The sequence below is a fragment of the Canis lupus genome, chromosome 5 (assembly GCF_048164855.1).
Source record: "Canis lupus baileyi chromosome 5, mCanLup2.hap1, whole genome shotgun sequence".
Classification (NCBI taxonomy): Eukaryota; Metazoa; Chordata; class Mammalia; order Carnivora; family Canidae; genus Canis; species Canis lupus.
The window spans coordinates 81987687-82013393 of NC_132842.1; the positions used below are offsets into that span (position 1 = coordinate 81987687).

The window sequence follows — 25707 nt, forward strand, 5'->3', positions numbered from 1 at the left end:
GCCTTCCCCCAGCAGTGCCCTAAGAGATCAGGGGAAGGGAACAGGATGCCAGAACCCTTGGCTCTGCCCAAAGTTCTCCCCTTGAGTCTGACCATGTTCTCTAGATCCCAAGAAATCACATCTAAACTCTGTGTGTCCATGCAGTTCTCCAACATCTGCAGCCAAATCTCAAAATAATGGAATTCTTCAGAGGAAAAGTCTGGATGTGAGAGCTTCAGCATCAGACTCCAATCTTGGCTATGCCTCCCCACCAGCTGTGTGACCTGGGCCACTGACTTCGCCCCTCTGAGCCTCAGTTTCCCTGTCTGAAAATGGGATGATAATGATTGTTTCTATCATGAGGATCCAGTAAGGCGATCCATGCTTAGCTGTGTGCTTGGATGTGGTGTGGCACAAACTGCTACGTGTAGGGGGATCCCTGGGTGGCTCAGAGGTTTTGCACCTGCCTTCAGCCCAGGGCGTGATCCTGGAGTCCGAGGATCGAGTCCCACATCAGGCTCCCCGCATGGAGCCTGCTTCTCCCTCTGCCTGTGTCTCTGCCTCTCTATGTGTGTCTCTCATGAATAAATAAAATCTTAAAAAAAAAAAAAATCTTAAAAAAAAAATAAAAAAGAAACTGCTATGTGTTCACCAAAACATATTTCCGATTCTTCGTAGGAACTGGGACTCCCTTGCAGTCAGAGATGGCCATGTGATCACGTTCCGGCCAGTAGAATTAAGACAGAAAGAACGTGTGCCACTTCAGACCTGGCCCATAAAAGCCTCCCATGAGGAACTGTTGACCTCCTTCCCTATTCTCCAGCTGGAAGGAAAGAACGCTGAAGTCCTAGGGGATGCGAGAGCCACAAGCTGGAGGGGTCTGGGTCCGTGGGTCGCCATGTAGAAAGCCACCTGTCAAACACCCAACAGGACTTGCCATGAATGAGAAATAAACTTCTGTTAGGCCTCTGAGATTTCAGGGTTTCACTGTCACATCAGCTAGTACTACCCTAATGATTACGCACTGTTAAATAAGGCCTAAGTGTTGGCTCCTACCAGCGCTATTATTACTATCGACAGTGTTACGGGCTCTTCGCAGTACCCCTTCTAGAACCCTGAGCCTGGCACACAGGGGCACGCTTCAACCATTGTTTGGAGAATAAATACAGAGGAGACACTCTGCACTCGTTCTCTCCCACTCTTTGCACTTGTTCTCTGGCCCACCCTCCCAGCCTGCTTGGCCTTGCCCACCGTCCAAGCCTGCTGTTTGCCAGATTTAGTGCCAGGAACCAGCCAAAAAGCCCCTCAGAGATGACTCATGAGTTTCAAACACACCCGTGTCCTTGCCCACTTATGCCTTTTTTTTTTTTTAAGATTTTTAATTTATTTATTCATGAGACACACACACACACACAGAGGCAGAGACACAGGCAGAGGGAGAAGCTCCCTACAGGGAGCCCGATGCGGGACTTGATCCCAGGTCTCTAGGATCACGCCCTGCGCTGAAGACGGCGCTAAACCGCGGAGCCACCCGGGCTGCCCACACTTATGCCCTTCTTTATTCTCTACTGCTGACTAGGAATTATAACAAAAACATTGAACCGACCACAAGCCTGGCCCTCTGCCCATCACTCTGCATCTGCACCTCATCTCTTTTAACCTTCTTGACAGCCCTGTGATGGCAGCACTGTTCTACCCACTTTACAGATGACGACACTAAGGCTCTGTGAGGTTAAATAACTTGCTCAAAGCTCCCCAGCCTGAAGAGCTGAAGCCACATGTGAGACCCAGACATGCCTGGTTCCAAAGTTTTGAGCAATCATAGCAACAGCTGCCATTACATAGCATGTACTGTGTGCACCACCCTCGCATGCGTATTATATAAGCCACTGCTATCTTTTGCTTGCACTGCTGAGATGGTCCCTCGATTCTAGTCTATTCTCACACAATGGAAATCACCTCCCGCTTCTGCTCAATGCCCCCCCCCACACACACACACACATACACACTGCCTCCTGTCACAATCAAAATAAAATAGCAAAATTCAAGCACATGAGGTTTGCCACCCCGGACCCCAGTCAACTTCTCGCACCTCATCATCCCCTTCTCTATCCCCCCGTGCTCAGTGCTCATATCACTCCAGCCACGCTGGCCTTGATTCTCATCAAAACACATCAGGCATGCTCCCACCCCAGGACCTTTGCACTTGCTGCTTTCTCTGCCTGCAGTGCTGTTCCCTCTTTTGCATGGCTGCTTCCTGCCTGTCAACCAGATCTTGACTCAAAAAAATATCACCCACTGAGAGAGCGAACCCTGACCCCCAGCTAAAGTGGTCCCTGACCAGAGGCACACGGTTTTCTCTAACATGTATGTTGTCTATCTCCTCCAAGGACAGGGACCAAGTTGGCCTTGTTCAATGCTGTCTGCACAGCCAAAGCTCCACAAACTGCTGTAGAATGAGTGAATGAATGAATGAATGAATGAATGCAAAGAGACAAGTAAGAATATAGGGAGCTAAATGAAACAAATTGAAAAGAAAAAAGGAACAATTTCCCTGAGCTTTGGTTTGGGTCACATCAGGCAAGTCCTGGCCTTAGATGACGTCACCCACAGGCCGGGATCCCAGAAGGACCCCCAGGGAACACATGGCAGCACCTGCTGCATCCCAGGAGCTGGGGGAGGGGGGACCTGACATTATCAGGGGACCCCTGAGTGGGAAGGGTGCCTGGTGTCCAGGCGGGCCCTCACCCCCAGGGCTTGAGACAGCCTGGGGAGAGGAGGAGCCAAGTCAGGCAAAGCCTCCAGATCCATGGGCTGTGGCTGCTTCGGGTCTTTTCTGAGCCCAGCTGCTGCCTAAGGAGACCGGGCTGGCTTCAGCCCCGGATGGCTTGTTTATTTACTAAGCACCTGCTGAGAGCCCAGCTTGGGGAAAGAGTTAATGAACGCGGGCAGAAGGTACCACATGGACCCCCCCAGTCCCCCAGGCAAGGCCCAGGCCCAGGGGGCGCCGGGGAGACGGGCCACCGCGGTGCAGACCTCGGCCCAGGGCACAGTCCTCGGGGGTTTGCAGGGAAATCACGACGGAGCCCAGCCCAGCCCAGCCCGGCAGCAGGCCCCAGGACGAGCAGCCCCAGGGGGCCCGGATCCCGCCCCGGCTGCGCCCCTGCGGCAACTGAGCAGCACCCAGCGGGCGGGGGCGGCGGGGGCCGGGGCGGGCGGGGGCGCAGGAAGCCGCAGCGCGGAGCTGCCGTTAGTGGGGACGGCGGGGAAGGGCCTCCCGCCGCGGGCTCGGGCCGCCCAGCCCCGCAGGCCCCCGCCCCCGCCCGCGAGCGTCGGGAGCAGCGTCGGGAGCAGCGTCGGGGGCAGGGGTGGGGGCGGGGGCGGGGGTGCAGGCAGGACGCCCGCCGAGCGGGGGTGCGGGGCTGCGGGGGCGCGGCGAGGGCGCGGGGTGCCCCGGGGCGCGGGGACTGCCGCTCCGGCCCGCCCCCTGGCGCGCGCCCGCCTTCCCGCCCGCGCGCGCCGCCGCCTCGCCCCGCGGCCTCCGCCCGCCCGAGCGCGCGCCCGCGGCCTCCTACCTTCGCGCGCCGCCGCCGCCGCCGCCAGGGCCGCCGCACGGGCCGGGCGGGGCGGGGCGTGCTCGGGGGCGGGGCGTGCTCGGGGGCGGGGCCACGAGGGGGCGGAGCATCCCCTGGGCGTGGCTACCGGGGCGGAGCGTGCTCGGGGGCGTGGCTACCCGGAGGCGTGGCTACCGGGGCGGGGCGTGTCCTGGGGCGGGCCTGCCCGGGAGGCCGCTTCGGGGGCGGGGCCTGCGTTCCCGCGTAGCCCCGGGCGAAGGGCGCGGGACCCCGGGGCCGCCCCCGGCTGTCGCGCGCTCGCGAGGGGCGGGTCCCCGGGGAGGCTTTTCCAACACGCCGCCTTTTGTCTCTCCGGACGGCCCAGCAAACGGGGGCCATCCGCTCCTCGTGCATAAGGGGCAGTTGAAGATTAAGCAAGTCCCAAGGTCGCCACGCTGCAAGGAGGCGGAGTAGAATCGGAGCCCACGCCCAGCTGCAGTCCCGGGCTCTCGTCCGTGCTCCCTGACCCGGCCGGCCGGAGGGTCGTTCCCCGCCCGCTGAGGCTCGGTGACTGCGGCCCGGAGAACGTCTTCCCGATTGCCCTGCAACCTGCCGGAGCACTCTGGCCTCAGTTCGTTCGTCTGTGAAGCGCCCGAACCCCATCGGCTGCCCGTGCCCACTCTCTCACAAACTCATGCGCCTTCTCCCCAAATGGGATAAGGATTAGATCCTAGAGGAAGCCAGGCTTTTTCTTTTCTTTTAGAGTAATCCCTGCACCCAACGAGGGGCTCGAACTCACAACCCGGAGGTGGGGTCAAGAGTCTCAAGCTCCACGGGCTGAGCCAGCCAGGCGCTCCGAGTAACCATGCTTTCGGAAGCAAATAGTGATCTGTCCGTTCGTGTTGTATCAGTAAATTAGATTGTACCCACCCACGGGGCCTCAATCTCCCTGTTCTCCAAAGCATTGAATCAAATCATCCGTTTTCAAAGGGGGAGGCAGGTCTGAATCTCTAGAGCAGAAAGAGGGGGTGTGCTTGGTCTGAAAACACGTTTAATTTTATGGTTTTTTAAAAAGATTGAATTATTTGACACAGAGAGAGCACACACAAACAGGGGGCGAGGCGGAGGCAGGAGAAGCCGACTCCAGCTCTATCCCAGGGCCCCCGGATCATGACCTGAGCCCAAAGCAGACGCTCAACCACTCAACCACGGAGCCACCCAGGCGGCCCTAATTTTATATTTGGAAAACAGTCAATAGATGGGTAGAAAGGGGAGTGGGAGTTTCCTCTTTCTCAAAGGAGAGCCTGGGTTTTATATTCAAGTCCTGACACCCTGGGATGGCGCAGGCAAGGCTGTAGCCTGGGCCAGGGCTCAGAGTATTGGTCAAGAAAGGTTTGGGTCAGTCCCTGGGGTTTGGGGACAGAGAGGCAGAGCTGTAAGGTAGGGAGGAGAAGGCACAACTTCCCAAGGGAGGGCTGTCTGACATTGGCCAGTAACCACACCTGGCCCCCAGGTACCGTGGCATGGCCCAGGTCTGTGTCACCCTTCCCGGGGTCCCCAGACTTGCTGGGTCCCCAGCCAGGCCCTGACAGGCTCATGGCCTCACCAGTCCACAGCTGACCCTGCAGGTCCCTACAAGAGCACTCACTCCAGAAAGCTCCTCCCAACACCAGAGTTGGGGTTCAGCCCCCATCCCTGTCCCTCCCTCCAGCAGACCTGCCTGTGGCCTCCACCACGTATCCCTTTACAGTTCCTGTACCCCAAAGCAGCCCACATTGGCTGCGCACCACACTGTCCTGGCTGCTTCCTCTTACGTTTTCTCATTCTATCCTCAGCCCCTTTTAAACACTCTGTGAAACAGGATCTAGGCTGCGAAGTAGGTTCTAGGATTATTTCTATTTTACAGATGAGGAAACTGAGACTCAGAGAGGTACAGTCACTCGCCCAAGGATACACGGCAGGGAGTTCAGTGGCTTTCAATCCCTCCTTTCCTCTACACCACACTACCTCATGTGAGACTTTGGGAGGGACAGCAAACCCAGTGACTCTCTCCTGACCCTCTTACCCCAGAGCCCACATGACCCTTCTGGGGAGGGGGGTCACATACTTACCCCAGGCCTCCTCAGGAGGCCTCGGGCTCCCCTCTGTGAAGAGGCTGGGTGCCCTGCTGTGCTGAATCTGTGGCTCTGCTCAGCTCAGCCTGGCCAGTGGTCATTTGAATCCCAGAACTGCTGCCCACTGGTCACCCTGCCCCATAACCAGATGGTGCTCAGCCCGGAGACCCTAGGACCAGCCACCAGAAGGGAGTTATGCCAGGGCCTCACCTGCTCCCTGCAGAGGGTTCTAAATCTGCAGCTCAGGTCACAGGAAAACAAGTGACTGGAATTACCACCCCAGGGTTGCTAGGGCCAAATGCCTGCCAAATCCAGGTGCTAGGCTGGGTTGGACTCTGGCCACCATGCACAAAACCACATTACCAGGAGGCTTAGAGAATGGGCGTTCTGATTAGCCGGGTTCACTGGATATCTTAAGGTAACATGCAAAGTCTTTTTTATTTTATTTTATTTTATTTTATTTATTATTTATTATTTATTTATTATTTTTTTGCGAAGTCTTTCTGTAATGTCCGCTTGAATAGCAAAAAAATTAGAAAGGGTTATTCATTTAATGAAAAACTATGAGGTCATTCCAAATGTTATACAACATTCAATGCCTGGAGAAATAGAAGTTAGTAAGTGAAACGTTCCAGAACATTGGACAGAATATAAGCCCATATTCTTTAAGTAAAATTTATTTACTGTTTATATGTAACAAGATGAAGACACTAAAATGCTCACTCTGTTCTGTATCTTTGGGTATGGATATGACAGATGACACTTATTTATTTAATTTATTTATTCACGAGAGACACAAAGAGAGAGGCAGAAACGCAGGCAGAGGGAGAAGCAGGCTCCCTGTGGGGAGCCCGATGCGGTACTCGATCCCAGGACCCCCGGGGTCACCCCAAGCTGGCTCAGCCGCTGAGCCACTCAGGTGTCCGGAGAGATGACCTTTTAAATGTAGATTTTCTTTCTTTGACAAGATAGTACATTGGGGAGCCTGGGTGGCTCAGTGGTTGAGCATCTGCCTTTGGCTCAGGTCGTGATTCCGGGGTCCTGGGACCTGTGGGGTGCTATTTCCTGTATATCTTTCTAGAGATACTTTATGCACATAAAATATCTTTCCCTTCCCATTTACCTAAAAAAGCATATTCTATCTACACCTTATTTTGTACCTGGCTGCCGGCCCTTGATAAAGCGCAATGATAGCTCCTTACCGCTATAGAAATAGCTTTTCCATTCTGTTTTTCCCCAAAAATCTAGTATTCTGCTATATGGACGTATCTAAATTCATAAAACCCATCCCTTACTGATGGATCGTGTAGTGGGTAGACTGTGGTAAGTTGAATTGTGTCCCCCTAAAAGATATGTTCAAGTCCCAACCCCCAATACCTGTGAATGTGAACTTATTTGGAAATAGGGCCTTTGAAGATGTAATTAAGGATTTTGAGATAAAACTGTCCTGGGTTGAAGGTCCACCTAAGTCCAGGGGTGTAGCTCTAATTCAGTGCAGGGTGTCCTTATAAGGGGAGGGAACACACACAGACACAAGCCCACGTGAAGACAGAGGCAGAGATGAGGTCATGTTCCTACAATTCAAGCAGTGCTTGGGATGATCGTGAAGACTTTGTGGTTTTGTTTTCGTACCTGCATTACATTTGTAATCCAGAAGATTGATTACGATCTCTAAGTATCTGTCTACTTTCAAGCTGCAGTAGGGAAAAACTGGCCTTTCCCCAACTCCAGTCCATTCCATCCACAGGGCATGGCATCCTGTCACTCTGCTCAGAAAAATCAACAGCTATTGGGAGCCTACTGAGAGCCTACTATGTGCCGTGATGCCGGCAGTGGCTTCTAATCTCCTAGGAGGCAAAGCCTCACCCCTGACCTGTCACTCGATACCTGCCATACTGCAGCTTCCTTGATCTACTAGGAGAACGGGAACTTCCATGGATTAACCAGGTCCTCGGTGCCAGTCCTGGAGGCAGCGCTGATTGAGCAGATCGACCTGATTAAAAGCATGGATGTGGGAGCCAGATGCCTGGGTTCCAGTCCCAGCTCTGCCACTTAGCAGCCATGTGACTCCAGGCAACCTAACCTAATCTCACTGCTTTGGTCTCATGATTTGTAAAACGGATGAGCACCTACCTTGCAGGGCTGCCGTGCTGGTGAATGGAGCTTGATGCCAAGCGCATGGAACAGCGCCCAGCGCAGAGTAAGCATCACTGAGCGACAGCTGCCGTCAACATGAAGGGGAAGGAAGGGACGAAAAGAGCATGTGAAGAGACTCCACACACACACCAAAACCACACATCTGTCCAGATGCTTTTCTCCAAGACTCGGACTTCAAACACACTTTGCTCACCTCTTGCCTTACTGATCTATTACTGTGTAACAGTATTACCACAGACCTGCAGCTGAAGACGTTCCCTGGCCGTTGCTGAGTTGGGAGTCTGGGCCTCTGCACAGCTGCAGTCAAGGCTTGGCCAGGGCTGGGGCTCATGTGAACGACCGACCAGCTTTCAAGCTCACGTGGTTTGGGCAGTGCTCCCTTCCTGGCTGACTGCCGGGACTAGGAGCTTTGGTCCCCCGTTGACCATCAGCCTGCAGCTGCCCTCCGTTCCTTGGCTCTTTGACCCTCCGACCAGGGCAGCACACACACGGCAGCTTGCTTCGCTAAAGCCAGTGAGAGGATCTCAGAGGGACAGAAGTGATGTTCTGTAACATAATCACGGAATCAACATCGTCGTGTCACCTTTGCCTTATTGCGTTGCTTAGAAGTCATTGGTCTAACCGACATTGGAAGGAAATGGCAGATGTGCACACCCAGTGGTGGCAGTTGTGGGAGGCCACCTTCATCTTCGACTCCCCGCTCTGTAGAGCTCAGGCTGAGCCTCACACTTTCCCAACTGCACCCCAGCAATTTGGAAGCTCCATCAGGTGTCTAATTGAGAAGCCTGATTTGGTATGGGGGATTTTCTGGGGGACCCTGATCCTGTAGCAGGTTTTTTTTCCAGCCAGAATTTCCAGTTGGTGATGAAAAGGATCAATCTGGGTCTTACCCCATTCCCACCCCTCACAGATCTGCCAAGGTGTTTTTCAGGTTAGATCCCTGATGGCTGCCTCACCATCCCCATTATGAGTAATGGTTCCAGGTAAGTTACCTGATTCTAGAGGTAATTAAGGCCAAACTATGGGATGGGCACCTGCTAGCACATCTATGCCCCCTGTGAGTGACACTTGGGTTAAGGAAGGAGCCCGTGGTCACACACCTAACCAGGAGAGAGCCTAGATCCAAAGCCCAGGTCCATCTCCAGAACCCAAGAGCCCACCTCCAAGGGGAGGTACTTCTATTCAAGGGTTCCTTCAAGGTTAAGTTTCCTCTGTTCTAGCCTGCAAGCATTTAGGAAAAAAGATGGGAGGTAATGGGCAGGGATCCCTGGGTGGCGCAGCAGTTTGGCGCCTGCCTTTGGCCCAGGGCGCGATCCTGGAAACCTGATATCGAATCCCACGTCGGGCTCCCGGTGCATTGAGCCTGCTTCTCCCTCTGCCTATGTCTCTGCCTCTCTCTCTCTCTATCATAAATTTAAAAAAAAGGGGGGGGGGAGGTAATGGGCAACAGACAAAAAGTTTAATACTCCTGAGACTTCTTTGATGCAAATTCCTTACTCTTATTCAAAGGGCAGAGAACTCTCCATTCTAATTTTCTACGTTCCCCCCCTTATACGGTTTATTAGCAGAGTGGCCGTTTCCATAACTAACAACCACAGATTTCTTACCAAAGCCTCAGGCACAGAAGAGCTGTGGCCTTTGGTTTTCAGCTTCTGCATGCCTGTACACCCTTACTATTTAGGGGAATGCTTCCACAGTGAGGTCTTGTGGGGAGAGGTAGAGGCCCTCTCCCACATTACAAGCCAGAATGTCCCAGAATGACAAAAAGACTGTGCTCTTCTAGATGCACAGCAGAGAAGTTACTGGTTGCCTTAGGGCAGTAAGACGCAATTCTCTTATTTTGGCTAATCTGACACCCTGGCACCAGACTTTAAATCTGGACACACACGATCAGTGTAAGACGTGGCTGAGTGTCTAGCCATGGCACCCTGGTTTAGTGCCCATGCTGCCAAAAACATGTTCATCTCTGACATACATTGACAGAAGTAAAAATATTTATTTTATCATCTTCGGAATCTGGTCCCACAAAAAAGGCCAACAGTTTTTTCAGTTCATTGTCTTGACCCTTCGAAAAATAGATCTTTCAATTCAGAGGTAAGGTATGTTGATAAAAGCAAATTTAGAGGTGTGCTCAGATAAAATTATTTCTCATAAACCAGTAATACAGGCAACCCTAGGCTTCCAGTTCACTCAGAACTCCTTCTGTCATGTACAGTCTCTGAAGGAGAAAAGAAAGTAAGAGGTTGTCTGCAGACAAGGCACTTCAGAAACCACCACGGAGAAAACCCGAGTGCCCTGGGAACTGTGCTGACAGCCCCTGAGCCCAGACAGCTGTCAACAGACAGAAAAGCCGAACCCCCCACCTCCATGAGAACAGTTCCTCCGACTTTCCTGCTCAAACACTCTTCCACCTGGCTCCCAGAGCCTGCCTCAGCCCTGCATTGCCCACCTGGCCCACAAGACCCGGCAACCAGGCCACTTGGACGCCGCTTTCTGAAGCTCAGAGCAGTTCCTGCGGCAGACGGTGCGGAATGCTTTCAGAGGCCCCTGCTGGGCATCTTGCAGGAGCAGGCCCTTTTGCAAAGGCGAGTTAGTGCAGATCAGCACGTTAGCAAAGCAAATATTAAAATTTTTTAAAAAGCTAGTTAATACTCTTGATTTCCCTCCTGATTATCTGTTCGAGCTGCAGCCTATAAACCTGCCAGAAATCAGGAAGGAATCCCCCCGCTGAAGGCACCTTGAAGGAAGCGGCTACAGCCAGTGAGAGTGCAGAAAGCCTTCCTTCTGGACAGTGATCATGGGACACCTGTAACCACTGAGAAGGGCCCAGCTGAGGCCAGGCAGCACACTCAACCCCTTCTTTGGCTTTGGGGGCTTCTGTTTAATATGGATCGCAGTGATGGAAGCAGCAGTCTCAGAGTCTCTCATGTCAAGAGAGACAGGGACAGGGATACTGGAGCTTTTCTCCTCCTGTGTTCTGGCTGCACACTTGAATCCCAAGAAACACTGACATGGTGCCAATTTACTGCCTAACATGTCAATCTTTCAAGAAAGTCGGGTGAGGAGAGACAGTCACGCTCCAAACAGAAGCTGGCCAGGGAGTGCTTCGTCCTCCTTCCTTTGGCCCAGGTGAGGCGGCTCCTTTCCAGAAATTGTTATGAGGAAAAAGAAGGGTATGCTCAGATCAGAACTGGACCCAGCCTGTGCCTGGTTGAGTCTGACTGGAAGTCGACCTACAAAAGGAAAAAAAGGGAGAGGTGGGAGAGTTCAAATGCTTGAAAATACTAAGTCGATAAAACGTGGCTTCTCTCTGGGCAGTAAGAGTTCCAAGAAGTCAGTCTCTGAATGTTCTAGAGCAGGGGTCAGCAAACTATAGCCCAGGAACCAAACCTAGTCCTCTGTTTCTGTAAATTAACTTTTTTTGGCACATATCCATGCCCATCCACTTACATACCACCTGAGGCTGCTTTTGAGCTACAAAAACAGAGTAGAGACCATAAGGTCTTTAGAGTCTAAATGATCTGCTAGCTGGTCCTCTACAGAAAACACATGCTGAGTCCTGTCCTACAGTCTATTCCTGTAAACAATGGTGCAGTAAGTTTCTAGCATCTCTTCACCTCAATTCCAAGGAAAGGCTTGAAATTTTATTGAGGCAGAGAAGGCAAGAGACCATGAGGCTGGACTAAGGCTAGAACCAAGATTAGCTCTCAGCCCGGTGTTCTGAGATAGCTGGGGCAAGAGTAAGGGACTGTGGGGTAGAGAAGAAGGGGGAGCTGCTACTGGGGACAAGCCAAAGGTGGCTGGAAGACCAGGAAGACTGACAGTGTACCCCAGGTCACCTAGCAGTAGAGATCGCAAAAAGCCTTCCGGAGAGAAGTATGGCACCCCAAGCAGGCACTGTGGGGCTCTGTCGCTGGCTGGCCTGAAAATATCCAAGTCAGAGCTGTGGCTCCAGACACCAGGAAAAAAGCATCTGGAGCAATCCCAGGTTTCTAGGGAAACCGCCCTGGCCCCAGTCCCACCACAAAAATGTGACCCTCCTCACCCTGCAGATTTGGTAAAGTCTCCCCAGATGTCGGTGGTGGCAGTAGTGGCAGGCTTGGGTTGTGGCCAGGACGTGGTGGCACCTCCTACTGATGTCCCCAAATCCGACGGTCAGAGAGAGAAGAAAAGGAGACACGGGAGTCAGAGATCTCTCTTTCTGGTGATCTCTGAAATCAGTCTCATGATTCCAGGTGGCTGAGAGAAACAGAGACCAGCTCTGGGACAAAAAACCCCAGTGAGCGGCCACATTTCTGCCATCTGCTCACGAGCCCTTGAGGGCTCCTGGAGAAAAGGGGAGGGGAGAGTGCCAGTAAGGATGAGTCCCACATCATTTGTCACTCATACCCGAAGCTGGCCTTGTAGTCCACTGCTCACGTTGGCAGTCTGTTTAAAATTTACTATCTCCTGCCCTGGCTCCTTGAATGGAGAATGCCCACCAACGATGCAAGGTCATCTTCACATAAAGCCCTCAATCCAGTGTCTGGATCAACTGAATGAAAAAGTTATGCTCCAGACATGTGCCAGGTGATGGGACCCAAGCTGGTAAGGGTTTGGGGAGAATCTCTTCATGGGGTGGAGGTGGGGCACAGTGGGACTGCTTCTGTGCTCCTCTGGCACCTCCCCCAGTGCCACATCCCTGGGAAAGGCCCTGTGCCCTCCGGCCTTCCACCAATTTGCTACTTCTAATCTGCTCTGGGCTGGGAGACCAGATAACATCAAGGCCCTCAAAGATTTAGTTTTACAGTTACCAAGTGCTTATCACTGTCTCATTCAGACCCGCTCACAGTCCCTGGGGGAGGACAGGCCAGGACCAACCACATGACTTCATGCGCTTCCCTCAAGTCTGTTTCCTTATCTCCCAAAAGGGGAGGATGACAGTGACTTCACAGAACCGGTTTATGCTATAGGAGTTAACAGTGGAATGCACGTGCCGGTGGGAATGGCCACATCAGTGTTACGACACCTGACAAACACTTAGTGTTTTAGTGTTAAACACTAAACACTCCTTAAGTGTTACCCACGGATGAGCTCATTTGATCCTCACCAGAAATCCACACTGTAGGTACCATGACTGCCCCCATCCTCCAGATGAGAACACTGAGCCACAGCGAAGCAGGCCCTCTTCTGCCTACCACACAACCGATAAGCTACAACCAGAACTCGCCCAGTCCAGTTTGAAAGCATATACGAAGCGCTCAATGAATGGTGCTCTTTGTGGCTCCTTATTTGACCCCGAAACACTAATTGCTTGTTTTGTACATTAAAATGTAAGCCCTTCAGTGGAGCCTGGGGGGCTCAGTCAGGCGTCAGTCCACAGGCTCAGGTCAAGATCTCAGGGTTCTCAGGGTTGAGATCCAGCCCCACATCAGGCTCTCCCCTCCAGGTGGAGTCTCTCTGAGAGTCTCCCACTGCCCCTGCCCATGCCTGATCTCTCAAAATAAAGAAATGAAATCTTAAAAAAAAAAAAAAAAAAGAACGCAAGCCCTTGAGAGAACTTGTGCTGTACTTGCAGCTTTCCCAGGGCCTAAAACCTAAAACACTGCCTGGCACATAACAGATACTCTGTATTAGCTGTTAAACATGCACCAGCAACTGAGGGATGGCCTGAAATAGTGGCTCTCAGACCTTGGTGAGCTTACAAATAACATTAAGAACGCAGATTCCTGTCCATGTCCCTGGTGATGTCAAGGTAGGTGGGCCTGTTACCTCACTCTGAGAAGCAATGCTCAAAGAGCAGTTCCTGGTGCCAGGGTGCGGGCTCGCTGACTCCTACTCCTGCCCACTCGTGAGCGGGAATTCCCCACAGGGCTGAGGTTGGAAGCCTGACCTCCAGATGGGGAAGCCAATGTCCACACCCATAAGAGAAAGAAAGCAGGCTTCCTGCCTAGATCCTGACACACACCCCCAGAAACTGGTGAGACCGGTGTGGGGAAACTGGGGTGGCAACAAGCCCCCAGCCTAGGGAAGCCAAGGGAATGGGCTAGCTCCCCAGCACTATCAGTAGCTGGTACTGGGCACTGAGCTTCTGGAATCCCAGGGTCTCCAAAAGCTGTTTCTTACACCTCAGAACAAGCACCCAGCATAGTGTGCTGGGGGAGTGGCCTCTCAGCTCCCCAGCACCTTGCTAGGGAACTTGCTCCAACCTAAATTCCCCATTTTATTTCCCACTACCTAACTTGGCATACTTATGCTACATCCATTTCTCTACACACACCAGGTATTTAAAAATCTGAGCCTTATTCGAAATCTTCTGTCTGGAACACCAAACATCTTCTGCCCCAGTCTCCTTCCTTCTAGACCCACCTCAATGCCACCTTTTCCATGGAGCCTCCCCACAACATATTGGCTGGAAGTATATGGACCCATACATTTGGTCTTTGTGTCTAGGATCTGAGCAGACAGTGTCTCTATCACCCACCCTCTCAACCAACACTGAGCAGCCTCTGAGAACCAAAAACTCATGTGCTGATGATTTCGCAGCAAATCAGTGTCACAACAAAAAAGCCGCAGCCCCTGCCCATCAGGAGTTGACAGAGGCACTGAAGGGGTAAGTGGCAGGTATCAGGACACAGAGAAACCCCTGACCCAGTCTGGGCAGGATCACATACAGGTGCCAAATGATAGATAGTGTGAATGAAGGAGGGACCACCATGGGGCACCAGCTGCCAGCAGGGAGAAGAACCCACCACTGTGGGGTTAGCAGCAAGTATAGTCACTCCTGAGCACTGACCTGAACTGGGAGCAACTGCTGTCTGGACGACGGGGGCGCCCCCAGACAACTGCTCCCCAGGGGGAGGGATCAGGGTGGAGGTTTTCCCCCCTGGGGGCGGGGGAAGCAGGCTCAGTCCTCCTGTGCTTGCAGGCCGTGCTCGGGGAGTCCCAGCTGCTCCTTCCTTCTTCTTCATGTTCTGAAAAGAGAAAAGGAATGCAAACCAGTCAGTTCTGCTGGGGTCCCCATGCTTATCGGAAAGCCCCACAAAGAGGGCCAAGGTGGCCCTCAAGCCCCAAATATCTATATAACCATCTGGTCAAGAGCTATCCAGCACCCTCTCTGTGGTGAGCTGTGTTCAATACTTCACAATTCTAGAGCTACCCCAAATATATCTAATTTGAAAACTCAGCACTGGGTTCATTAATCATCAGGGAGATACAAATTGAACCACAAACGAAAACTAGTGCTATACCATTACACACCCACTAGAATGGCTACAAGCTAGATCATCAAGTACTGACAAGGAAGTAGAACCAGCACACTCACTCATGCGCTGCTGGTGGGAGTGTAAACAGGGAAAACTACTTGGAAAACTCTCTGGGAGAATCTAGAGCTGAACACGTGCACGAAAAGACATGCACTTGGGAGATTCACAGCCGCACCATTTGTCATAGCTCCAACCTTGCAATTACCCCAATGTCCATCGTTGCTTAAACAGTAACACGGGGGGACGACGACAAGCCTGGGTGGCTCAGCTGGTTAAGCGTTTGACTCTTGGATTCAGTTCAGGTTGTGGGCTCGAGCCCTGAGATGGGCTCCACGCTCAGTGTGGAGTCTCCTTAAGGATTCTCCCTCTGCCTCTACCCCTCCCCTGCCCTCAAATAAATCTTAAAAGAAAAAAGAAAAAAAACTAACACTGGGACACATTCTCATAATGAAATATGCCACCACAGTGACAATGGACAAACTAGATGCAACAAATCAGGAGCTCTCACAAATGCTACACTGGGTAAAGCAGCCATACACAGTAGAGTACAAACTGGCAGGATCCATTCATAAAAACTGAAAAACCAAATCTAGGGCATTCAACCTCAGGACCAGAATGGTGATAATCAATGCCTCTTGATCTGGGGGCTAGTTTGCATGGGTACATTTGGTTTTCAAAAATCCACAGATTTCTACATTTATACTGTGTGTACTTTTCTGTATGCATATTGTACTTCCATAAAACATTAAAACAAAACAAAACAAAACAAAAACAAAAACCTGAGCCCCAATGGGAAACCAGTGCAAGTTATAAAGATGAAGACACAGTTTCCACCTTGTAAGGAGCAGTAGCTTAATCCAATGTTAACGCCAGAGTCCTCAAGTCAGAAATCTCAAAACCCTCAGTGAGTCCAGCTGTGCTGGTTATTTCCAGCTCTACAACCTGGGCAAGTCCCTTAAACTCTCCAAGGCTCAATTTCCTATAAAGTGGCAGAATGTTCATAGAAGTGCCTAAAAATTCATAGAATTTATAGAAGTGCCTAAAAACACACTACCTGGCACACAGCTGATGCTCATTAAATGTTAGTTTCCTCCCAGCAAGAGAGGAATCACATCCCAACCAGTCCAGTGGACATGACCTGTATTTTCTCTTAAGGGCCAGTTGGCCAACGTCAAGGGTCCCAAATCACCAGCGTGAAGCAGAAAAGAGGAGAAAGAGATAGTAAATAAAGAGTAAGTAAAGAAGAAGAGCATTATATTAAGGTTACACAGTTTCTTCCAAAAACATTTCCATTTGGTCTTGGTTCCCCAAAATCACCTCCAACCCCATTCCCTGTAGCCAGGTGAGGACCAAGTTTTGGCCACCAGCCCAGCCCTACCTTTTCCCATTCTCAACAGGAACTGACAATGGGAAACCCAGATGCAGGGCAACTCAGGATGAAGACACGGGGTGTCAGGACACCACCAGCAGCAGCAAAAGCTGCCCATGACTCCCAGCACCCATCTCAATACCTTCTGGCCCAGAGCTCTCCCAAATCTTCCTTCCTCGAGATGCCAAGCCATGGGGCAGCTGATCCCCATTCTAACAGCCTGGTCAAAAACGCCAGCTCCGGCAACAAGCGAATAATGCTCCTTTTCAACTCAGAGAGGCTTTGCACATGCTGTTCCCTCTGCTTGACCACCCCCTTTCCAACTTCCTTACAGGTCACTTCTTCCAGGAACCCTTCCTTGCTTCCCCTGCGGGCTGCATGCCCCTCCTCTAGGAGCTCCCAGCACCGAGCGCATCCCCTCCCCTGCCAAGTTGTGGTCACATCTCGTCTCATCCATCTCTGTTTAACTCTGAGCTCCAAGAGAGTAGAGCTGTCTCATTCACCGCCAGCACGGGACCTGGCACGAGGCAGCTGCTCCACAAACATATGTTCAACTGATGGAACTGAACTGTGGGAAAGAGGGGTGAGCTCTGGGCCAGGCTTGGGTACTGGCTGACAAAGACAAGTGAGTATGGGACTCACCGCGATGTTGAGCTTGATAGTCTGGCCCTCTTTGAAGCCTAGGTCCAACTTGGGGCCCTGGTCTGGGTTCTGGGCTTGTTTTGCAAATTCACACTGCTGTTTCACCCACCTGAGAGGACAGGAAGAAAAAGGTGAGGATGAGGCCAGGTGCCCTGCATTCACCTCCCTCACTCCACCCCTACCTGCCATCGGTCCAGGACAAAGCATTTAAGTGGCAGAAAGAGCCCACGCAGGGGGCTTGAGTAGTGGGCCTGAATTCAAATTCTGACTTTGTGGGGATACCTGGGTGGCTCAGTGGTTTAGCGCCTGTCTTTGGCCCAGGGCATGATCCTGGAGTCCCGGGATCGAGTCCTGCATCAGGCTCCCTGCATGGAGCCTGCTTCTCCCTCTGCCTGTGTCTCTGCCTCTCTCATTCTCTCTCTCTCTCTCTCTCTCTCTTTCTCTGTCTCTCTCATTAATAAATAAAATCTTTAAAAACAAAAACAAATCCTGACTCTGACACTAACTAGCTGCACGCACATCAGTTTCCTCATCAACAAAATGGGATGGCAATTTTCTGTCTTAAAGACCGCTATGAAAATTCAGTGACCTCATTTATGTAAAAGAAGGTCCTGACACTGCTCTTCAGGAAATATGAGAACCTGGCCCTCTCCTCCTCAGCACCCGGCATGAGAACCAAGACAATGTATCCACATCCCGCACCTAAGGACTCATAAAGTAGATGGTGAGACAAGACAGATGTCCAGAAATTAGAGGGCAACACAAAGGTTGTCCCCAACCCTCCAAACAATAGCCATCCAGGAGCCACCTGGGCGGGGATACCAGGCCAGGAAAGAGCCAGAGGTGTCCACGAGAGAGGCTGCACACTCTCCAACTTGCCAGCAGCCAGAAAGGGAGGCCTACAGGTGGCAAGGGGGCAGTCTCTCCTGCCCTGCCCCTTAGCTTTAGAAAGGACTCCCAGGACATCCGGATGGCAGGAGCAGCACCACTTATTGCATCACGGAGGAACAGGTTCAAGAAGGCCACATGTGCCTCCCACGGACTCTGGCTCCTCCAGTGCCTGGTAAGGGAAGAGGTATGGCACCTCAGAGGTTGGGCCAGCTGACCACTGAGAGATGGGTCCGGGGCAGAGAGGACTTGAAGGTAGAGAAGGCAGCCGGCCCCAAAGGAGCAGTGAGTTTCCCTGAGGCTGCTAGCAGACAAATCCCAAGCAGCCACCTGGGTAGCCTAGGCTGGGAAACCATTCCGTCCCTGGAAAGAAGGGAGGAGGCTTAAGCATGTGTCCTAGAACCACTCACTTGAAATGGTCCTGCAACGCAACATTGAAGTCAAAGGCATCGCCTCGGTCCCCGAAGCCAATTCCAATAAATGCCCGGCGTCCTGGAGGACAACACATGATTAATCCCATTTGCCAGAGGAAACCCTTCTCACCGAGGGGAACCACCACGCCCCACACGCACCATTTCCATCTTCGATGCGGATAACAAAGTATCTGCTGGAATCGGTCACGCTCTCCACAGCTGTGCCAGGAAACTGGTCCACCGGGGCCTGAGCAAAGAGCTCCCCTGGAAGCACAAGTTAGGGTGAGCCTTGAGCCCCCTTCCAGCTGAATTTTCTATCATACCACTGGGGCCTTTTCCCTGAAAGGCAGACAGGCAAACCTTACTCTGGGGTTCAAATCAAATCCATTCTGATGGACAGACCTATAACCTAAGAAAGGTTGAAGTCAGGGGGTGGCCTAGAAGTCAGATACAGTCCACTTTTAATATTCTTAACTTAATTGCCAAACTTTTCAAAATCAAATTACACGTAAAATAATCCAGATTTCTGGCTTCTCTTACAATCCAAAGCTCTAGCAATGCTGGAATTCCATTCCCCCGGGAGCACTGGGGTAGCGCCGACCTTCCTACACCCGAGAGCCCAGGAGCAGGCAGGCCCTGGTCCAGGTACCTGAGACAGGACTGTAGGGGAACCCAGTGGCACCCACAGAAGAATCTGAAGCAGCTGAGACAGGGCAAGAGGGCCAGTGGTTTTAAAAGGAGCCCCTGGCAAACACACCCCTTGCCACTCCAGCTCTCTATCCCCAGGACAACACACACCCTTGGGAGCGTTCTAGACTCGCATCACTTCAGCAGGTGCTGACCTCTCTTCACGCTTTTAGTACTCGATCAAGGCTTCTCTACTCAATGCTGTGGTTCACAAGTGATTGTGCAATCGAGGCTGAACTGAATCCGAATCAGTGGCCCTACAGTCTATAGCCTCTTTTTTTTTTTTTAAAGATTTTATTTATTTATTCATGAGAGACACAGAGGGAGAAGCAGGCTCCCTGCAGGGAGCCCGATGGGGACTTGAACCCAGAACTCTGTGATCACGCCCTGAGCCAAAGGAAGATGCTCAACCCCTGAGCCACCCAGGCGTCCCAAGTCTAACGCTTCTTGATAATTTTTCTGCCCCACCCCCTTGTTTGGTCCCTGGGATTCTGGGACTCACCTGAATGCCTTTGGCCTAGAGCAGTGATTCTCAACCTGGGGCGATTTTGCTCCCTCTCCCCTCAAGGGACATGTGCCAACGTGTGGAGACATTTTTGGTTTTTGCAACTTGGGGGGCTGCTACTGGCATCTGGTAGATAGAGCCAGGAATGTTGCTACATACCTGAAATCTGACTTGACAGCCCACAATATTCCCCTGGCCCAAATGCCACTGGCACTAAAGCTGAGAAGCCCTGGCCAAGGAGTGCAGAGAGACAAACAAGACCGAGCAGGGATGACCCTGCGTGGAAAGCATCCCGGGGTGGCTCCTGCATGGCAGCTGTGGTTCTAACTAGGTGATCCCCTTAAAGTCCACTTCCAAGGCCCCCAGAAAATAGGTGTTGCCATCCCATGTGAGATCCCCTGGGACACCCCAGCAAACCTCACAGCCAGGGTTCTCTGGCCTCATCATAGCAGCCAATACCCAGCCAGCCCCACACTGCAGAACAGATCGATGCTTTAGGTCACCTTGCAGTTCACAAAGCAACTGGATAAATGTGGGCTCACTTCGTATTTCCAACAATCTTGTGAAGTATGAACTCATATGATCCCCATTGCAAAAGGAGGCTGAGGCACTAGAGGTCATGTGGCTCGCCCCAGGTCTCACAGCTTGGACACAAGAGATGCAGTTCTAAGAGGCAGCCGGTTTTGCCTATGATGTGCTTCAACCAAGAAAATCTCTACATGTTAGAGAAAAATAAATGACCGAATGCCATAATGTCCAGCTCAGCAGGAGCTGTGTCCAATCCCTGCTCTGGGGGCGGGGGCTCTTTCAGGCCGCACTGCTCCCCACAGCTCACCAGAGGCCCTGGTGGCACATGACTTCCACACACATTTCCCCTAAGGTGACATCTGCCAGCTGACCCCAACACAGCCCAGCTTGGCTTGTCCTCTCACCAAAGAAAGAGCTGAGCAGGGCAGCTTCCAGCAGCTTCAGTTAATGGGTGTGGTCAGTCTGGGGAATTACATTTAGTTGATAAACAGAATTCCCGTTAAGAGGCAGAGCTCAAGAGCGGAGGGTTGTGCGTCTCCCTCCCCCACTCCCAGCTGATCTTCAAGGCAACTCTGGGGCTTCGTATCTGGGACCAACCTGCAGGTCTCCTCTCCCTGGATTCCAAAACTAGTATTTTCTTAAGCACGTCCCCCTCGCCCCCCACCAAAGACAGGTGCTTGATAGGAAATACTCCCTTTTACACCTGAAGACAGTGCTTTCTACAATTAAAGGTGGGGGGAATGGAGGCAGCTTAGAGGTACAGTCAGGCCTTTCATTTCCAGGATCAGTTCCCATGACCCATATGGACAGGCCGGGGCTGCTGCCGCTCCCTTCACAAAGTAGGAGTTTGGCATCTCAGCCCCACAGGGGCCTCCCTTGCCTTTACCTGAGGTCCTGTCCTCCAGCTTGATGTAGGCCACCTGCCCTTTTGCAGTGATCCGCAGCCGGCCACTCCATGATGGCTGGTCCAGCTGCCACTCCGCGGCCCTAAGGGGACAAAAATCATTGAGCCTCTGCTAGAGGCTCCTGCTCCACCGCTCTAGCGCTGGGGATGGGAATGAGAAGGGCAAGTGGGCTGCTTGCTTGTGACCAGAGACTGGCAAACTTTCTCTGAAAAGGGCCATCCAACCTCAGTCACAACTGCGCACTCGGTTGTCGTAGAGTAAGGGCAACCATTGACAGTACCTGCATGTGCTGGTGCTTCACATATTTTGACTGTTTTCTACTGAGTGTGACTATTTCAGTGCAACCTGCTGGACCCTAAAAACCTAAATTTCAAATAACTTTCACATTACGAAATGTCCCTTTTTTTAAATGCTCCCCAACTATTTAAAAACATAAAAACCATTCTTAGCTTGGGAGGCACACAAAAACAGGGTGGGTCACCGTTTGCCAACCCCAGTTCTAGACTACAGATACTTTTTCTCAAAAGTAGGACTTCCAGTTTTCTCCCAGTAAAAGCAGCAGCTCCTGGGCCTGCTGCTTAAGACGCTGCCAGGCTGCAGCGGCCGGAGTGACCATTTGACCAGAGACAATCTTCGAGGAAAAGTGGAGAGGGCGCAATCATTAGCAGAAAAGAGAAAAGGACAGCAACCATACGTGTGAGAAAAACGAATGGGTGTCCGAGAAATATAACCTCAAAGGTGCCCCAGGCCAAAAGAACCCCAGGAAACCATGGACTTATCACAAAAGCTTCTTTCGGGGCTTTTAAAGCAGTAACTTCACATTTTACTTCTAAGAAGCAGTTTGGCAAAACCCCCAACTGGCAAGAACCTTGGGTGTTTTCAAGAGGCTTTCCTTGGAAGTCCCTAAGCCTAAGTCAGGACGGCGAGCCATACCACTGGCTGTGGACGCAGGCTGTTTTCAAGGCCACACGAAGGCAGGCGCTCAAGTCACAAGTCAGCAGACTCGGTTTCAGTTCCTCTTACTGGGGCAACACAAGCCTTAGATCCAAGCTAAGAGGAGCTCTGGGGGTCAAGTGCTTCCTCTGTGGGAAACCAGCCGGCCCGGACACTTGGGAACCTCACCCTGAGCGGGGCCAGGAGGCACCAAACCCAGCCCACTGGCAGGGGTCATCGCAGTAGGCTGACCATCCCCGGTCTGGTGTCCCAGCTCCACCTTGCTAACTGTTTCTCTTGTCGCTTCCACACTACTCTTAAGTCACACCACGGGCGTAACAGGTGTTCACTGAAATAGTCTGTCTAGAAAATCAGCTATGGGTCTGTGTTAACAGGCCTGGAAAGTAACAAGAGGCCAGATGGGCGGATGTTGCACCTTCCTGCGGTGCGGGCCAATCCTGTATTTCCAAATGGCTGAGACGAATGGGGCTTTGGAGAGCGACCCCCCCCTCCATCCCCATCCCCACCACCCTCCATCCCCACGCCCTCATCCCTCCATCCCATCCTCATCCCTCCATCCCCATCCCCACCCCCTCCATCCCCATCCTCCCTCCATCCCCATCCCCCTCCAGCCACCCCCCATCCCCACCCTCCACCCCATTCCCCCTCCATCCCCATCCCCACCCCCTCCATCCCCCCTCCACCCCATCCCCATCATCCCAGCCACCCCCCATCCCCCTCCATCTCCATCCCCCCTCCATCTCCTTCCCCACCCCCATCATCCCAGCCACCCCCATCGCCCCTCCATCCCCCTCCATCTCCATCCCCCTCCATCTCATCCCCCCTCCATCTCCATCCCCACCCCCCACCATCATCCCAGCCACCCCCATCCCCCATCCCCCCTCCATCCCCCTCCATCTCCACCCCCATCCCCACCCCTCCACCCCATCCCCTCTCCATCCCCACCCTCCACCCCCATCCCCATCATCCCCAGCCACCCCCATCCCCCCTCCATCCTCCCTCCATCCCCATCCCCCCTCCCATCCCCCCTCCCTCCCCACCCTCCACCCCATCACCCCCATCCCCACCCTCCACCCCCATCTGCACTCCGACCCAGGGGCACAGAATAGCCACAGACCACGCCGTCTGTAACAGGTGCACCTTTCTCTGTCTTTCCCAACGCTTGGTGACAGAGGGCAGGCAGGACCGCAGGCAGCGCGCGGTGCGAGGCCGCGGCCTTGCGTCCCCTGGGCGCTCCCGCCCCGCCTCCTCCGGCTCCTCCGCCGGCTCCTCCGCCGGCTCCTCCGCGCGCACCTCCGCGGGCACCTCCGCGGGCACCTCCGCCGGCCTCGCGGGTCAACGGCCCCGGCAGCGGCGCCTCCCGGCTCGGGCCCTCCGCTCGCCGCCCCTGCGGCCGCTCCCCCGAGGCCGGCGGGTCTGGGTCTCCCTCCCCGCTCTGGCGTCGGGCCGGGCGCCGCCGTCCTCCCACGGTCACCTGTAGCCACGGTTGGTGGCCCGCGGCGGGATGCGGTAGACGTGCACCTCCGGCTTCACGCAGAGCACCGACTCGTACTCGCCCTCCTCCATCTCGACGCCGGGGCCGCCGGACTTCCGGCCCCTTCCCCCCGCGGGCCGGAAGCGCCGCCGCTCTGTGACCCGTCGGGCTAGAGCGGCGGCGAGCGGGCCTCGGCTGGCCGGCCTCCCGCGCGCCCCCTGCTGGCGGCTCCGGCGCAAGACACGCGGCGGCCGGACCGGACCCCGGAGGCCTGGGGTCCCCTGCACGCCTGCGCCTGCGCCCGGGGCCCAGCTGCATCCACCTGCAGCGCTCGCCCTGAAGCCACTGTCTCCTCCAGCCTGTGCTACCCTGGGCTCCACCTGAACGTCCTTCCTTCTCCCGACTCTATTTTCTTTCTTTTTTCCCTTTTTTTCCTTTTTTTATTTCCTTATTTTTAATGATTTTATTTATTTATTCATGACAGATACATGGGGGGGGGCAGAGACACAGGCAGAGGGAGAAGCAGGCTCCATGCAGGGAGCCCCACGTGGGACTCAATCCTGGATCTCCAGGATCACACCCAGGGCCACCCAGGGATCCCCAGCCTTCTCCTGACTCTAGAAGGTTCCACGAGACCATGTGTCCAGGGCACAGTGTGGCCTCGACTCAACAAAGAGCAAAGTCTACCAACATAAATCATGAAAAAAGAATCCCAGTCCTAACTTGGATTTGTCACAGGATGTCACGGGGGAGGCATTCTGTTCAACCACAGGGAAATTCCCAAAATCTCTTCTCCTGTACCATTCTCTCATTCATCCAGAACTTTTTTCATCGTCCCCAACAGGAACTCTGTACCCATGAAGCGATAACGCCCCCTTCCCCCAAGCCTCCCCCCACCTCTATTCTGCTTTTGTCTCTATGAAATTACCTATTCCAGCTACCTCCTATAAGTGAACCACAGTGTCTGCCCTTGTATCTGGCTTATCTCACTATTATGTTTTCAAGGCTCCTCCCTGTCATAGCATCAATCAGAGTTTTTCATTCCTTCCGACGGCTCAGTGATCTTCCAATCATGTGGATATTTCACGTGGTGTTTATCCACTCATCTGTTGATGGACATTTGGGTTCTTTCCACCTTTTGGCTACGGGGAATAATAATGCTGCTATGTTTGAGTCCCCATTTTCGATTCTCCCCAGGGTCTATCTAGAAGTGGATTTGCTGGGCCATGTGGTAATTTTATGTTTAGCCTTTTGAGGAACTACCAAACTTTTCCATGGTGGCTGCCCCATCCTACGTCCCCACGGCTATGAACAAGGGTTGCGATTTTTTCACACTTCACCAGTGCTTATTTTCCATTTCTTTGACCACAGCCGTCCTGGTGAGTGTGATGTTAACTTCTCTTCATGTGAATTGATTTAGCCTCTAATTTCAACTTTGCTTATTACCCTGATTCTCTCAAAGAAGAAATTGAGATATGCACCAGAAAATGAGATTTCTTCTTCCTTCTTCTTTTTTGATGTTGCCTCTCATCTTCCTAAAGTCCTGGAGTGGCAAAGACACCCTCCCCCCCGCTGCCGCACATTCCCACCATTCGGTTTATAGGACTGCTCTCCCACCAGACTGTGAGCCTCTTGAATGTGGGACCCCGTCCCTGCCATCTGTGGACCCTGTATTCAGCAACACAGGTTTTGGCACAGTGTAAATGCTCAGTGAGTGAATGAATAAATGTGTGTGTGTGTGTTCAATTGGCTACATCCCAAAACCAAGGAGCAATTTGGGGATGGGCCACCGCATTTTCTCTTTCACGCTCTGACTCCTTGCATCAGTACATGCTGAACCTCACAGGGGAAGAGCAGGTATCCGAGGAATGAAGCACCTGGACTCATTTAGATTTAGAGAACTTCCGGCTGGAAGAGCATCTAGGACCAGCTCTCGAGAGCTGAACTTTGGGCATGGTGTCCACAATCAGCACCAAGCTCCATCATTTCCATTCTGGAGGCCAAGCAGCGTGAAGACAGCACATGGTGACTTGGCCCCTCCATGTGGCTGCCACAGGTAGGAAGGCTTCCTCTCACGAACCTCGAAGGGAATCCTCACTCCGAGCCCAGGGCAGCCAGGCCTTACAGAGCACCTGCAATTCCGTTCAGTCTCATATATGCTGGGTGTGGGATGCTGGGGCCATAGAGGTGAAGCCAGCCCAGCTCCAGCTCCCATCAAGTTCACAGCCCAGAGGACACAGAGAGGAAAAGAGTCGTTTCCGACGCACAGCAGGAAGTGCTATGATGGAGGAATT

General features: G+C 52.9%; 1 protein-coding gene across 3 annotated transcripts; it reads right to left on the reverse strand.

The window, feature by feature from the left end:
• Positions 1-9780: 9780 nt before the first annotated feature.
• Positions 9781-23571, reverse strand: NECAP2 (NECAP endocytosis associated 2). Of its 3 annotated transcripts, none has more exons than XM_072828178.1 (8): positions 23414-23571; positions 20967-21067; positions 18520-18624; positions 18358-18439; positions 17060-17168; positions 14580-14757; positions 11850-11934; positions 9781-11037 (listed from the first exon to the last, which is right to left on the reverse strand). In XM_072828178.1, the coding sequence occupies exons 1-8, from the start codon at positions 23503-23505 to the stop codon at positions 10989-10991; spliced, it is 801 nt and encodes a 266-aa protein (XP_072684279.1). In that variant the 5' UTR covers positions 23506-23571; the 3' UTR covers positions 9781-10988. The 3 variants fall into 3 exon arrangements, with proteins under 3 accessions (XP_072684279.1, XP_072684278.1, XP_072684277.1); XM_072828177.1 differs by having other exon boundaries at positions 11850-11937; XM_072828176.1 differs by lacking the exon at positions 11850-11934.
• Between the last annotated feature and the right edge of the window lie 2136 nt (positions 23572-25707).